General features: G+C 43.4%; 1 protein-coding gene across 3 annotated transcripts in view; it reads right to left on the bottom strand.

The window, feature by feature from the left end:
* Positions 1 to 14,334, bottom strand: part of SENP5 (SUMO specific peptidase 5) — a 28,481-nt gene extending 14,147 nt beyond the window's left edge. The window contains exons 1-3 of one of the 3 annotated variants that reach the window (XM_065557700.1): positions 14,157 to 14,281; positions 10,740 to 10,845; positions 2,450 to 4,041 (exon numbers count right to left, since the gene is read on the bottom strand). In XM_065557700.1, coding sequence (XP_065413772.1) covers positions 2,450 to 4,010 — 1,561 coding nt within the window. In that variant the 5' untranslated portion in view covers positions 4,011 to 4,041; positions 10,740 to 10,845; positions 14,157 to 14,281. Of the gene's footprint in view, positions 1 to 2,449; positions 4,042 to 10,739; positions 10,846 to 14,156 lie in introns of all 3 variants that reach the window. The other 2 variants (XM_005286001.5, XM_042853800.2) reach the window with 2 other exon arrangements.
* Between the last annotated feature and the right edge of the window lie 412 nt (positions 14,335 to 14,746).

The following is a 14,746-nucleotide window of genomic DNA, read 5'->3' on the forward strand; positions in this document are numbered from 1 at the left end:
GCTCGGTATTCCTCAGCTAATATGTATTACCATTAAACCATTCCCTCCATAAACTTATCTAATTTAATCTTAAAACCAGACAGGTCCCTCACCCCCACCGTTTCCCTCGGAAGGCCGTTCCAATATTTCACCCCTCTGACGGTCAGAAACCTTAGTCTAATTTCAAGCCTAAACTTCCCCACTGCCAGTTTATATCCATTCGTTCTCGTGTCCACATTAGTACTAAGCTGGAATAATTCCTCTCTCTCCCTGGTATTTATCCCTCTGATATATTTAAAGAGAGCAATCATATCCCCCCTCAGCCTTCGTTTTGTCAGACTAAACAACCCGAGCTCCTCTAGTCTCCTTTCATACGACAGGTTTTCCATTCCTCTGATCATCCTAGTGGCCCTTCTCTGCACCCGTTCCAATTTGAGTTCATCTTTTTTAAACATGGGAGACCAGAACTGCACACAGTACTCCAACTGAGGTCTCACCAGCGCCTTATACAACGGAAGCAGCACCTCCTTATCCCTACTAGATATACCTCGCCTAATGCATCCCAAGACCGCATTGGCTTTTTTCACCGCCACGTCACTTAATGAATTAAGCTTCAAAATATCCCTGAGAGGTATAATTATACCAATTTTTTCTAAAGTAGAAACTGAGGCCCACTGTTTAAGTGACATGCCTAGGGCCATTTAGCAGTGCCAAAATAAGCGAACACAAGCCAGATCACCTGATTTTGCCTGTGTTTTAGCCACAAAGCCTCCTCCCCCATCTAGAACATCAAGGGTGGAATTTAGTTGAGCCCTATTTAGATACTTTGGCCAAGTATACACCACAGGAATTACAATGGGATAGCTACAGTGATGCAGCTATGTCAATTCAGATCCATCGTGTAGACGCAGCCAATAGCAATGGATGGAGGTTTTCCCGTTGCTGTAGAACACCGCTTCTCCAAGCAGCAGCAGGTGGATCAACAAAAGCATTCGTCCATCATGTGTCTACACCAGGGGTTAGGTCAGGATAGCTACAACACTCATGGGTATGGATTTCACACACTTCTGAGTTCTGCAGCTATATTGGCCTAAATTTTAAGTATAGACCAGGCCTTAATTTTGCTTCCAAGTGAACTGAAATGCTATTAGCCAGCTGACACACCCAAGTTCAGGGATCTCAATTTCTCTGCATGGTCTGAAGGAGAGGGAAGCTGGATGCCGGTCTGTTCCTCATTTCCCTCTGGCTTGCTTTCCACAGAGAACTGAAAGTAGGGGAACAATGCATATATATTCACTGTATATGAGCAAATCACTTGTCTCAATAGGGTTCAAAGGAATTTTTGTTCAATGCTAGACAATATTTTGCATCCAGCTTCTCTCCCCTTCACACCATGTTTTGGAGGATCGACCATAGAAAGCTTCCCAATAGTTTCTCCAGACAGGGAAAGTGGAGAATTGGGGCAAAATTTGAGTCTGTCAAATTTAGTGGCAATCCTTTAACACTCCTTGTCAAAGGGAACATATAACAGGCTGTATAATCTACTGAAAATAGGCTGTTCTAATGAAAACCAATTGACCCACAGTTATCTGAGTGTTGCTAGACTCTACAAGTATCTTAATGGTACAGTACAAAAGGGAGTGCTAATTCTTACTACATTGTGTTATATATATCCTGACATCAGATAAGGTTGTATATACAACACACTTCAAACACAAGTATTTGTACCATGCTCCACATTAAAAGAAACTCCATCAGGCAGGGTCGGTTCATCATGTATAATGAATATGAGTGTTCCCTTTTGGTTTTTTTTGAAGTTTTGTTTGGATTTAGACTTTTCCCTGTTCAAACATTTAGGGTATGAAAACCCAAAAGTGAAATTGACTGGTTTAGTCTCCTGTTTAAAGCTAAATGAAGCTGAGAAATTACACAGGCAGTAAGCCTAGGGAAAAGCAAATGAGATCACTATCTAAGTTGCCAGTAATATGTGAGAGTACCTGATTTTTTTTTTAAAGGCATTTTAACCCTACACTGTCCCTTTATAACCTCAAGGTAAAAACATTTTCTAAATTTAAAATGCTGATCCATATTTTTCACAAGCAGCCCAATTCGATTGTATTCTCTAAAGCGAAGTAGAAAGATGTACCATTCAACAACTGTTGAAAAATAAAAGGCTTGCGTCAATTAAGCATTATACCCATACTTCAGAAGGTATCATTCTAAAGCTAGCATAAGCGAGCCTGCCAAGTGAGGAAAATACTGCCCCATTTCCCTTACAACAACCCTCCTCATCACAGCTTCTCATCTCAGTTGGGAGTATTAAGCTACACACTTTTTGCAATTCATGGTGTAGAACCATTTTAATAAAGGAATTAAAGTGGTAAGGAAACTTCAAATATTCCCAACTTCATATGCTATGCCCAGCTATTCTCAAGAATGACCAGCTTTATATCATGTGTAAAGAGTATACCACAAATCCATGTTGATAACTGCTCATCAGCCACACGAGAAACTTTCTGACTGTTCCTTCTGCCTCCCTTTCGAGCTCCTGATTTTAGTCCTGTGCTTTCTGGCAAAGGCTCCTCTAGGGGGCTTTTACAATAAGGGTGATCTAGTAACTTTGCACTAAAAATGTCCAGATTTATGGAGCCTTCGACTTCCATCTGGGAAGAGCTGTCTTCATTTTGTGCCAGGTCCCCCGAAAAAGGTCCATTTGCAAGGTTATTGTTCATATTTGAATCCCCCTTGCAGGATTCTAACAATATCGTTTCATCAACACACATAACCTGATTAGATTCTGCATCTTCTTGACCTGAAATTGCAATTTCTCTCTCTGTTACTGAGAGGAAAAGATCCTCCTGGCAACTGTCCACTACAGGAGCCTCGTTTGTTTCCGTCCCGTGCAAGGTCTCTGTACCCAAAGGAGCTGTTTTGTGCAGCTCTGGTTGGCAGATTTTAACACTGCCATCTCTGGATGCAGGTTCCTCAGAATGTAGCTCATCACACTGTAATGCATCCTGTGTAAGGCAGATGTCAGATGCAGGTGTCTTATTCTCCTCAGCTACAGGTCCTGGTGTATTATTGTTCATATCTGATGAGCTATACAGGTTCCAAAAGGAGTTATTTTTAGATTTCCAGCAGGAAAACCAGTTACAAAATCCACCTTCAAAATCTCCTTGAAGATTCTCTTGACAGTCCCTGGTAACTTTCTCCACCCAGCTTGGCTTGATTTTACTTGATTTGCAGGTTTTGCCTCTTGCTCTAAGTTTTGGGGATTTTATGATTCTATCCCGAAACCTAATCATAGAAAGTTTCTTATGCATCATAAATACAGGTATCTTTTTTACAGTATACTGGTTAAATCTGGACCTCTTTTTAGTAGTCAAGGGGCCACAAGTTCCATTCTGCTCTAGCCCTCTGCAACAGCACCTTCTTTTACTATTGTTTAAGACTACTACGACTGCATTGCCTTCATCGTTATTGCGTTCCTCCCCACTGGGTGTGAAACCATCCTTCTTTACAGGTAAGATAGTGTCGCACAGCCCACCACAAAAGGCCCTGTGGTCATTGCCATGCATGCAGCCAAGACTAGCGTCTGCTTGTAATCCAGTGACTCTGTTCAAGAGATCTTCACCCTGAAAGGGTTCATTGTCCAACTTCTCTATTGCCTCTGCACATGGGCTTCCAGTTTTGCCATTGGGAAAGGGCTTTTTTGCCCTTCTGGACGTTTTTGTAGCAAAGGTGCTGTGTTCAGCAGTTGGTTTTTGATGGTTTTTTGCATTTAGAAGCACTTTAGGAACCCACTCACTCTGGAGTCTGAGTGCCTTCCTTCTGCCCTGGAGAGATCGGTACGCTTTGTTCCGGTTTAGGCTCACAACTGATTGAGCACTTTGTCTTTTTCTCTTAGCTAGGAAAAAATGCTTCTTTTGGAAGCAGTATTTCCTGAGCCCCCAAAATCCAGTGGTCCATCTTCTAGAAAGGAACAGCAATCGACTTCTTTTCCAATTTAAATTTCTTCTATGTTCTTTCATTTTTCTGCTGCATTATGATCTCGAAGGGCAGCTGTAAGAATAAGGAACACAAGGTTACATTTCAGATAATTTTGAATTCAAAGCCATGAAAACACAATTCACATTCCTCCGGGAGCGTGTCTGTCTAAAATTCCAAGAGCCTCCCGAATCCCCACATTGCATTAGAAGTTCAAGCATAACGGTTGCAATGGCTCTCTCACCAACGTGTTACATGTGTCCACTCCCAGTTCTATTATTCAGCCACTCCTCTTAGTTAGATTAAAGAGCAGGTAACCTCTCATTCAGATCACTCTCTCCTAATCTTAATTTTGACCCAACTTGGGCTAGTGAATCTGTAAAGCATAGATAATATTTAACTGCCATCTTAGGAGTTTTAAACCACAGGCTTAAGTCTGAAAGTTAGCCACAAGCATGCCTCGCTATCAGATTCCACCAGGGACATAATGAAGCCCGATTATTGCATAATAAACCTTAAGTATTGGGGAGCCATCCTCTGGTGAACCAGTTCAACAGAAACTCTTCCATTAAAAAGGAACTAAAATGATCACATTCTTTCTTCACTATAAATGACGTTTCACTATAGCCAAGTCCACTGTAAAATGGTTCCTCTATCTTTAAAGGGCAATGCTGTAAGCTGCCATAACCAAAATTAACCCTAACTAACAAAATAGTAACAGCTCAAGTCACTGACTGAGCCTTCTAAACAAATCCCTTTCCCCATTGCAATGACCCACATCCTAGATGGGCAAATATCAATAGTTAAAACTGGGAGGATGTGCGTTTAGGATCACACAAGACTGTCCAATAATTCTAAAGTTAAGGGCCACGTAATACTATCAGTTCACCCACATTACACGCTCTCTGCTTAGGCATAGTTAGTGGCCTAACTAGTAACGTCAAATATATGTACATCCCGGAGAAGTAAAGGTTATTCCAAGAACCTTCTGGGGAGCAGAGTCCACCTTTGACAGACGTGAATGAGATATGCGGAAAAAGGTTCACATCACTGTTGCTATGCTTGGCAACAGTCATTTTTCTGCCAGGCTGGATGAAAAGAATAGCAGAATATTTGAACAAGCAACAGAGCAGGGCAACACCAAGGGAAAAAACATGGATGATTGCAAAGGTGTCACTGCAACTCTCCGTCTGCTTCATGCAATTTGTCCCAGGGCCTGCCGAGGACACAGTATGTTACAAGTGGGGCAGGGCTTCCTTTGCTAAACATTTTAGGAGATGACGCCAAGCATGCTCAGAAGTGATTTGTCACTCACTTATTTTGACTTGTTTTCCCCCACTTCACCAACTGAAAGATCTGCTTCTCAATAAGGATGATTACTACAAAATTTGGAGTTTATCCACAGCAGCATGAGGTGCAACTGTGACACCAAAGGAACTTCCACACGTTTAAAAACAAGAGAGAGTGGTGTCTAAACTGAGATCAAGCACAGAAATGTCAGCCTTAAAGGAACAGGAGTACTTGTGGCACCTTAGAGACTAACAAATTTATTAGAGCATAAGCTTTCGTGGACTACAGCCCACTTCTTCGGATGCATACAGAGTGGAATCCAAAGAAGTGGGCTGTAGTCCACGAAAGCTTATGCTCTAATAAATTTGTTCGTCTCTAAGGTGCCACAAGTACTCCTGTTCTTTTTACGGATACAGACTAACACGGCTGCTACTCTGAAACCAGCCTTAAAGGAGAATTTCAGTTATGAACATGTGGAAACAGACGTTGACAGTGGGAGTCCTGACATAACCCTGACTATAGAGTTCACGGTTGAAAAACCTATTAGAGTGAACAATCAGAAAAATGGATAGGTTTTATTTTGCTGGGATAGAAATGCAAACAGAGGGTAAAGAATTTAAAGGTTAGTACTACTTTCTTAAAGCTACTCCCACTGTACCATGAAAGGTCAGCGGCTGACTTGCAGAGAGTTGTGAATCATGCAGTAATAGACTAGGACACACATTGGTAAAAACCAGTACAGATCACCAGCACAACGGTGAGCAAGTAGTCTATTTTTTGTCAGCCTTATTAATAAGGCAGTCATTACTGTTCTCCTAAATGGGATATAACAGCAACTCCTATAAGGGGGATTTCCTCACATTTCCTCTCCTGGCTTTCGCCTGTCGCTCTTTAGGCTAGTTCCTCCGTAAGAGTATATCTTACCTGCAGAGTTAGCCTGGGTGATCAGCACTCAGGTTAGCATAGCCCAGGCAGAGCATCCTTACTGCAAAGCTCTACTCATGTTACTGTGTCCACACTGGTGCTATAGTCCCCAGTGAGAGACACTAGGACCTCTGGAGGGTTACCCCATAGCTCTTTGCACTGCACCACTATGAATTGTTTTGCAATGCACCGTGGACAACGTATGTGTGTGCTGGCTGGCATCTCTGTTCAAGTATGTAGAAGTGCAGTAGAAATGTAGCAGACCACATGAAATGTGGAGTTCAAATGCTGAACCCGTGTATACAAACTGGAAGGTGATGTCCAGTATGGAAGAAAGGAGTAGGCAAAGGGCAAGAAAATACAGCCAATGGTCTGTGATGGGATGTTAGATGGGGTGGGATCTGAGTTACTACAGAGAATTCTTTCCTGGGTGCTGGCTGGTGAGTCCTGCCCACATGCTCAGGGTTTAGCTGATCGCCATATTTGGGGTCGGGAAGGAATTTTCCTCCAGGGCAGATTGACAGAGGCCCCGGAGGTTTTTCGCCTTCCTCTGCAGCGTGGGGCACGGGTCACTTGCTGGAGGATTCTCTGCACCTTGAGGTCTTTAAACCACGATTTGAGGACTTCAATAACTCAGGCATAGGTTAGGGGTTTGTTACAGGAGTGGGTGGGTGAGATTCTGTGGCCTGCGTTGTGCAGGAGGTCAGACTAGATGATCATAATGGTCCCTTCTGACCTTAAAGTCTATGAGTAGGCACTGGAAAATTATCAGAACCTCTGTTGATTAGCCTGTATCCCATGTGGGTAGGTTACCAACCCCAATTAAAGTGGAAACCAGGCTCAAGCCTAGACCTCCAGGCTGGGCCAGCCCAGCCAGCCAGCCCATGTTCAAGTAGATAACATATATTTTTAAAATTAGGTTTTATTTAAATATTTTCTTCTTTAAAATAAATGTATTTAAAATTAAACTTGAAATTATTACTGCCTATATGAAGACCTAAACTTCTTAACATTAAAATAATTTAAATTAAATTTAAAAAAATATTCAAGCACTACAAGTTTGCTGCTAAAGTTTTAAAGAAAGACCACTACTCTGGTAGAAGTCACTGGCCAAGCACCTGGAACTAGAGTTTACTGGAGTGCTAAACCCACTTTTGACAGCAGTAGCCTGTTCTGCCGGTACAGAGAGAATATTTTCTTCAGTTATTCAATAAGTTCAATTCAGTGATTAGTTCATTCAAAGTTAAGAAACCAAGTGGGAGTTGAAAAGGCAGAAGGGCTTGTTTTCCCTCTTCCAAACTATGAATAAAAACGAGGTATGGGGGACGAGAAATACGAGTTTTGAAATCTTAAAGGACATGGTGATCAGAAACAGTTTAATGCACTAATTACAGTTAATAATCCTATGTTTAATAAATCAGTTTTAAATGCAAAACATGTTTTTGATAAAGTTTATTTGAATAAAAACAATTTTAAAATGCAGTACTTGTGCATTTCATTGAATTCCAATTTCACTCCAAATGTAGCTTGACTTAAATCAAATAAAAAATTAATCTAGTAAATAAACGTGTCATTTGCCATTTTCCAACATCGTATCAAAAAAAGAGAATAGAAATATGAATACACGTATGTTTACATTTATGTAAGAAATTATATAGCTTGAACATCTCCTCCTGGTTAACAAAAAATACAAAGTTTAGCGTAAAGGGCTATAGTTAATTGCAAATGAACACGTTTTAATGGTTATCAACTAATGATAATCAACCTTTCTTTTGGTAAGTAACTAAAAAGTACAAACGCAAGACAAGATTAAAATTGCTGATTTAAAATCAGTCCACCTGCCCGGGTTTGAAGCACCACCAAACCCAGATCACAGTATTGTGTGTGTGGATGGCGGCAACAATAGGGGATTGGCTAGCTGCAATGAAGACATAGCCTCAGACTCCAGTTAGGGTATGGCTACACTACCACGATAAGTCGACCTAAGTTACACAACTTAGCTGAATAACGTAGCTGGAGTCGACATAGTTTAGGTCGACTTACTGCGGTGTCTACACTGTGCTGGGTCAACGGGAGACACTCTCCTGTCGACTTACCTTACTCTTCTCGTTCGGGGCAACCGGAGGGCGATCTGTGGTTGATTTAGCAGGTCTTCACTAGACCCGCTAAATCAATCCCCAGTGCATCGATTGCCAGAGCATCAATCCGGCAGTAATGTAGACATAGCCCAGTAGTGTAGACACAGACCGAGGCTTCAGAGATCCTTTCTGGAAAACTGCAACAGGAGCTGATTGGGCCTTTCAAGTAGCAGCAGCAGCGCTCCTGAACCTTATCAGGCAACAAAAACAGAACTAGCAAGCTGCACGGTAGTGATTCAACACAAAGCCAGCCAGCCAACACCTCCCTTCACTTCGCTCTGGTTCAATGGCTCCTAACTCACTGCCCTTTTTGTCGTCGTAGTTTCCCTTTAACTGCCATGGAACTTTCCAGAACCTTCCTTCAGATCCCTGTAACATCACTTACTGGCAATCTCAGACACTCAGATACCACGATGAGCACAGAAGAGCCTGCGTCTTGCAGCCTGAGCCATAAAAATATCAGTCTAGACAACTTCATGAACATACCTTCCAATGTTTTTTAAGAACAGCTCTCATGCACAATCCCATTTGGAGACATTGGTTCACCTCTAAACCTTGCGATTTTCTAATATGGTGTCTGACACTAGCCTTTCTCCACACTGACGCAATTTCACCAGCGGAAACACTAGCATTGTCAGGACTCTGGATTGCTGCTGGCTTTTTAACCTCCAGCAGGCCGAGACAACTGTGGCTAAAAATGCCTGCAGCTGCCATTGTCTTCTCCGCACTAAACTGAATTAGTTAGAGCAACAGAGGGAAATTTCTAGGAAAAGCGACCTAGTGAAAATAAGACCGAACAGTAAAAAAAAGACATGAGGCTAACTTGAGTTGTTCTCAAAGCAGAAGTGTCACAAAGCCGAAATGAAATTTGCAATATTGTTGCAAAACTGTGTCACTAACTGTTGGACACTAGTCCCAATGTTCTTAAAAATGGGACATCAACTTAATACACGTCTGTCCAAAAAAGTTGACTTACTATTGTTATAATACTTCATATTACTACAAAGATTAACGATCATTTCCCTATATTTCAGTTCAGGCATTTGGCACACATAATGTATAGTCAATTTCACTATTTCTCATGCTTTGCTAGTCAGTTTCTTCTGTTTGCCTGAATCATTCACACAATGGGGAGAGGAAAACATTTTTTAAAAATACGAAAAAGTCTATCTCCCCAAGTGTAGATTTCAAGATGGTGCCCCTTTAAGAAAAAGCCTTCCCGGGAGTGGTTAAGTATTATTTTAACAGTCTGAAAAGTTTCCTCTTTTCATCATTATTAGTAGAATTGAAAGCTGCAAAACAATATTCTATATGAAAACGTTTAATTGAAAAATACTACAGTAGAGATTTTCTACCTTTAATTTTTTCAGTGCTGCAAGAACCATCACTGGTTTTGCGTGCTCTCTCAACTTAAAAAAATATTTGGGGTAATAGCTGAAAAATGCACTAATAGCAGAGAAACTGAACTGTGCAACATATTTCTCAGGAGAGTTGTACACGTGCCTTAAAAAAAAAGAACTCACTACTTTGCCACTACAAATGTTACATTAAAACGGTTACATGAAATCAAAATTAAGAATTCGGGCTTAAAAATCAAAGAAACTTTGAAGATACAGCTGACACTACATCCTTAAATCCAATGCAATACATGGCATACACTGTCTAGGATCACTCACTGCCAGGTCCTGTTTTCTTAGCTGCAGTAAGTAGGCACAGCAGGATGACAGCACACAGTTTGCCCCACCTCTGAGAATACTCCCACTCTTTGGGGATGTTAAACTCCACTATATTTTATTTACACTACACTGAAACAGTATGTTTCCATTTATTTCCCCTTATTTGCCACATACTGATTAGTGTCAAGGTGAGATAACTTACAGATTACATATGGTACAACATTTGTTGCACTGGCACATGTGGACTCTTGTTCTAAGTTAGCGTCAAGTACAAACTTGGTATTCAAAATTTTACCTTGGGAGCAATTCAATATTAACTAAATTTTGAAACCAAGGTATTTCAGGTATACAAGTTTATTTTGCAGAGGTGTCATGCACCCCTATAAATGCAAAGAAATTTAATTTTATGTAACATTGGTATGAATAATTAGTCCTCATACAATAAACTTCTTCTGGCTGCCATTTTAAAATTAAATGTAAAAACTGCCAGATTACTTAGGTCCAATTTTGCCTCAGATGTGCACAACTAGTATTTTCTCCAGTAAAATTAAATAGTTATATTCAAGTACAGAAACTCAATTTAACACCAAGGGCCAAATTCTGCACAGGTGCAACAATTTTTAACTCCAAAAGGTCCTTTTACTTTGTTTGTGAGCATAGTTCATACATGTGCCATCCCAGCTATATTTTAGTCAACACTAAACTATATGTTTAGACATTCATTGCTAGAGCAAAATTAACTTACTATGTCACCATCCTCAGTGAAAAGAAGTACTGGAAAACATATGGCACATTTGAATCCTTAACTGTGAATATTCTTCCTTTTTCTGTTCAGCTACATGCTTGCGACACTGTAAAGATTATGTGCATTTCTGGAAGTTATTAGAGAATTTTCACAGCTAGCTTAATACGAACAGAAGACCACCCTATGAAAAGTTTTGAAAAAACAACTAAATGGTTGAAATATGGAAACGGAAAATTTTAATTTATACACACAATGAAAATGGGAGATAATCACATATCACTGCATTAGCAGCTATTGATGTTTAGCTCAAATTTGATGTAATTCCGTTTGTACAGATTAAAATTTACAGTACTGGATATAGTATCTCTTCACTTCCTGTTCTAAACCTTTGTGCAATGTTTCTGTGCACCACTGAACAACTGCTGAGTTTCACGGAGTAGTGAAGTAACACCTAGAGAGCATGCTTTGGGATGAAAGATACTATACACATGTAAGGTATTACAAATAGTGACTGACAAAGTCCAATAGTACAAGTATGTATAACAAAAAATAAGTTATGAAAATTATTGCCAATAAAGGGATGGTGTCAGGCATGTTTAGCCCAAAAATTAGGCTGATCTTTATACAAATAAGGTCTTTAGTAGAAAAGTTTTAATTCCATTTAAAAATTTTTAGACTTGCAACTTTTTGGTTGGTTTTATAATCACATGAAACAAACTCTGAAACACCATCCCAGTCACTATATCAAAGCAGGAATGTGCAACTGACAAAGCTAAAGTGAAATTTGTCTATTTTCATTGTCCAAGCAGAGTAAAGAGCAGAGGAACTAGAAATTTACATGCACCGTTTCTGCATGTATCATGGATTGAGGGGCCTCCCTGATGTTTTCGCAGAATTTAAGCTTTCATTAAAAAATTAAGAGCCTACTTTCCAAGCTGTTAAGCACCTACAGCTTCTACTGATTTCAAGTGAAGTTGCCTGTGCTTAGCATCTTTTGAGAAAGTTTTCCTGTCTTCTGAAGCATGCAGAGAATGAAAAAGTAGCTCCAAAAGGTGCAAACTTCCCTTCTTATGTCCATGGTTTTAACTCTCAAGACAGTTGAGAAATTAAATGCCATCAAAACCTATTGGGTGAGCTGGAAGTTTCAGCAACAACAATGCGATTGTAAGATCATCCATTTGAGGATGCTCAGTTGGAACAGGTGTCCATGTATCCAATTTGTGTTTTTATCCCTCCACCACACAGGACTCTCTGTTCAGCTTCCCTCTGCCTTGCAACTCAGGTCCCCAGTGACCGTGCTGAGCGCCAGTGCCTTGCACCAGCTGTCAGCCTCTGAACTGTATCATGTGCTGGCATAACCCCATAGGGCAGAAGGGCTCTTCCATTGCTATAGGAACACCACCTCCCCAGGCAACAGTAGCTAGGTCAAAGGAAGCATACTTCCATTGACCTAGCCAGGTCTGCACTGGGATTTAGAGCGGCATAGCTACGATGCTCAGGGGTCTGGATTTTTCGAACTCCTGAACACTATACCTATGATGATCTGAAAGTATAGCCCAGGCCTTAAGAACTGGTGGTCTGAGGCAGCTGAATCTTTAGTTTATTGAGGGAGAAGCAATGCTGGAAATCTCTTCAAGAGAAGACTGGAAGGCCAGGAAGGGGAGTTGATAGCACAGTATGGTTGAGCACTTCCTACAATGAAAAATGATTCCAAAGTCCTCCTCTGCTTCTGAAGTTACCAAATCATCCCAAGCCCTATATCAATTTCCAGCCACCAAAATTCTTCTTTCTTCTGCACATCTAAAAATCCTCGCACTCCAAGAACGAACTCACTTGACCCTACACATCCAAGACTTTACTTGGCCTATCGTCTGAGATAGGTATGTACTCGTGGTGACCAGCCCCTCTCGCTGACGCAGCTACTATCAATTTTTAGTGCACCAGCTCGAAGTGTGCACATTTCCTTAGTGAGTGAGAAACTGGAACAGGGAGAAGGACCCTGCTGTCAGCTGCAAACAACTAGACTCCTCCAGTAAAGTTTGCAAGGTTGCTCTGACTGGTCCAGGAGCACCTGTTCACTTTGATACCTTACATTTGAGTGACTCCTTGCATTTTACACTGACATCTGATAGCAAAGAAAGGAATAAGCCAAAATAGAGATGCAATATAAACAAAATATCTTGCTCCAGGCAAGGCCTCAGTGTTTTTTGGCAAAATTCCCCAATGAAATCATATTGCTTTTTGGGGAAGTCTGTACCAATGTCTCCGAAATTCCCCTGCATGTTTCCCATGACCCTGAGAAATACAACAAAAAGCAAACGCCGTAAATAGTTAGAAATCTTTAAAGTTCTTTCAGTGAATAATTTAAATCACTAGTAACCTAAGCATCATAAAGACAATGTAGATTTTAAATGTGAATTTTAACCAATAAAGATCCTTTTAATCTGTGTGCTCAGACTAGTCTTTTCTTGGAAACTGGGAGAAAGAATTTTGGGCATGTCTTCTCCCAGCCTCCTTGATGGATGTCACAGAAAGTGTTTCAAGAAAACATAGAAACCAAGACACAGGGAATAGCTCTGTGCTTCCTCCAACAACTCAAACCACTCTCTGGGCAGCTGGCAAGAAACTCTGTCCCTTTCCTATGGGGTCCTTCCCTCCACCACACAGCAAAACCAGGGCCTCAACTTCCCTCTAGTCCCTCCCAGCAACTGGTTACCAGCTCAAACCAAAATGGGGGCAGGGGCCACTCTGCCCCAGCCAACCCTGGGCCCCGAGCAAGCGGACCCCTTGCACACCCCAGTCCCAACCGGGCCGCCAACACGCTGCCCCCCTTGCACACCCCAGCCCCAGCCGGGCCCCCAACACGCTGCCCCCCTTGCACACCCCAGCCAGGCCCCCAACACGCTGCCCCCTTTGCACACCCCAGCCAGGCCCCCAACACGCTGCCCCCTTTGCACACCCCAGCCAGGCCCCCAACACGCTGCCCCCTTTGCACACCCCAGCCAGGCCCCCAACACGCTGCCCCCCTTGCACACCCCAGCCAGGCCCCCAACACGCTGCCCCCCTTGCACACCCCAGCCAGGCCCCCAACACGCTGCCCCCCTTGCACACCCCAGCCAGGCCCCCAACACGCTGCCCCCCTTGCACACCCCAGCCCCAGCCGGGCCCCCATCACGCTGGCCCCCTTGCACACCCCAGCCAGGCCCCCAACACGCTGCCCCCCTTGCACACCCCAGCCCCAGCCGGGCCCCCATCACGCTGGCCCCCCGCCGCCCCCAGCCTCTGGGCCCCCCACGCGCAGCCCCCACCCGCTGGGCCCCCCTTCCGCTCCTCAAACTCTACCCCCCCCGGCCCCAAACCGGCCCCTCCTGCCCCAACCGGCCGCCAGGCGGGCGGGAGCCGAGCCCCGGCTTGTACCTCTGTCCCTCGTTGTCGTCCAGCGCATCCCGGCCGCAGCAAAGCGCCCCCGGCTCCGCCTCCCGCCGCCGCCGGCACCCCTGGCTGGCGCAGCGCCTCCCGCCAGTCACTGAGCAGCGCCTCACGTGGGCAAGTCCCTGCGCACTGCGCCGGCGCACACTGACTACCTCACTCTCCCGCGACAGGCCCGAAGGGCGGGCGGGCGGGAGAAGGGCTGCGAGAGCAGTTCAGCTAGTGCGCATGTGCTCGAAGGGGCCTGGTCCTCAGCGCGCCTGCGTCACGTACGCTAACGTGCTCTCTCCCCTCCCCCCCCCCCCCCAACAGGAAAGCCAGGGCACAGCCACACGCTTTTCCCACCATCGAGGCCCTGGCTATCGATTTAAAGGGACAGTCACAATTAAATCCATCTCTGTTGAAAAGGACCTGTGTGTGTCCTTCCCCCCCTCCATGCCCCTGAGGTCATTGCCATTATTAAAGCCCCAGGATCGCTATACGCTTCCCCCCTTTCCTTCTCCCCGTGCCTGGCAAACCCACACTGCCCCACTCGTCATCTCCCAGAGACCACCCTGATTCCCGCACCTCTGCTTGCT

Source organism: Chrysemys picta, chromosome 9, assembly GCF_011386835.1.
Source record: "Chrysemys picta bellii isolate R12L10 chromosome 9, ASM1138683v2, whole genome shotgun sequence".
Taxonomy (NCBI): Eukaryota; Metazoa; Chordata; order Testudines; family Emydidae; genus Chrysemys; species Chrysemys picta.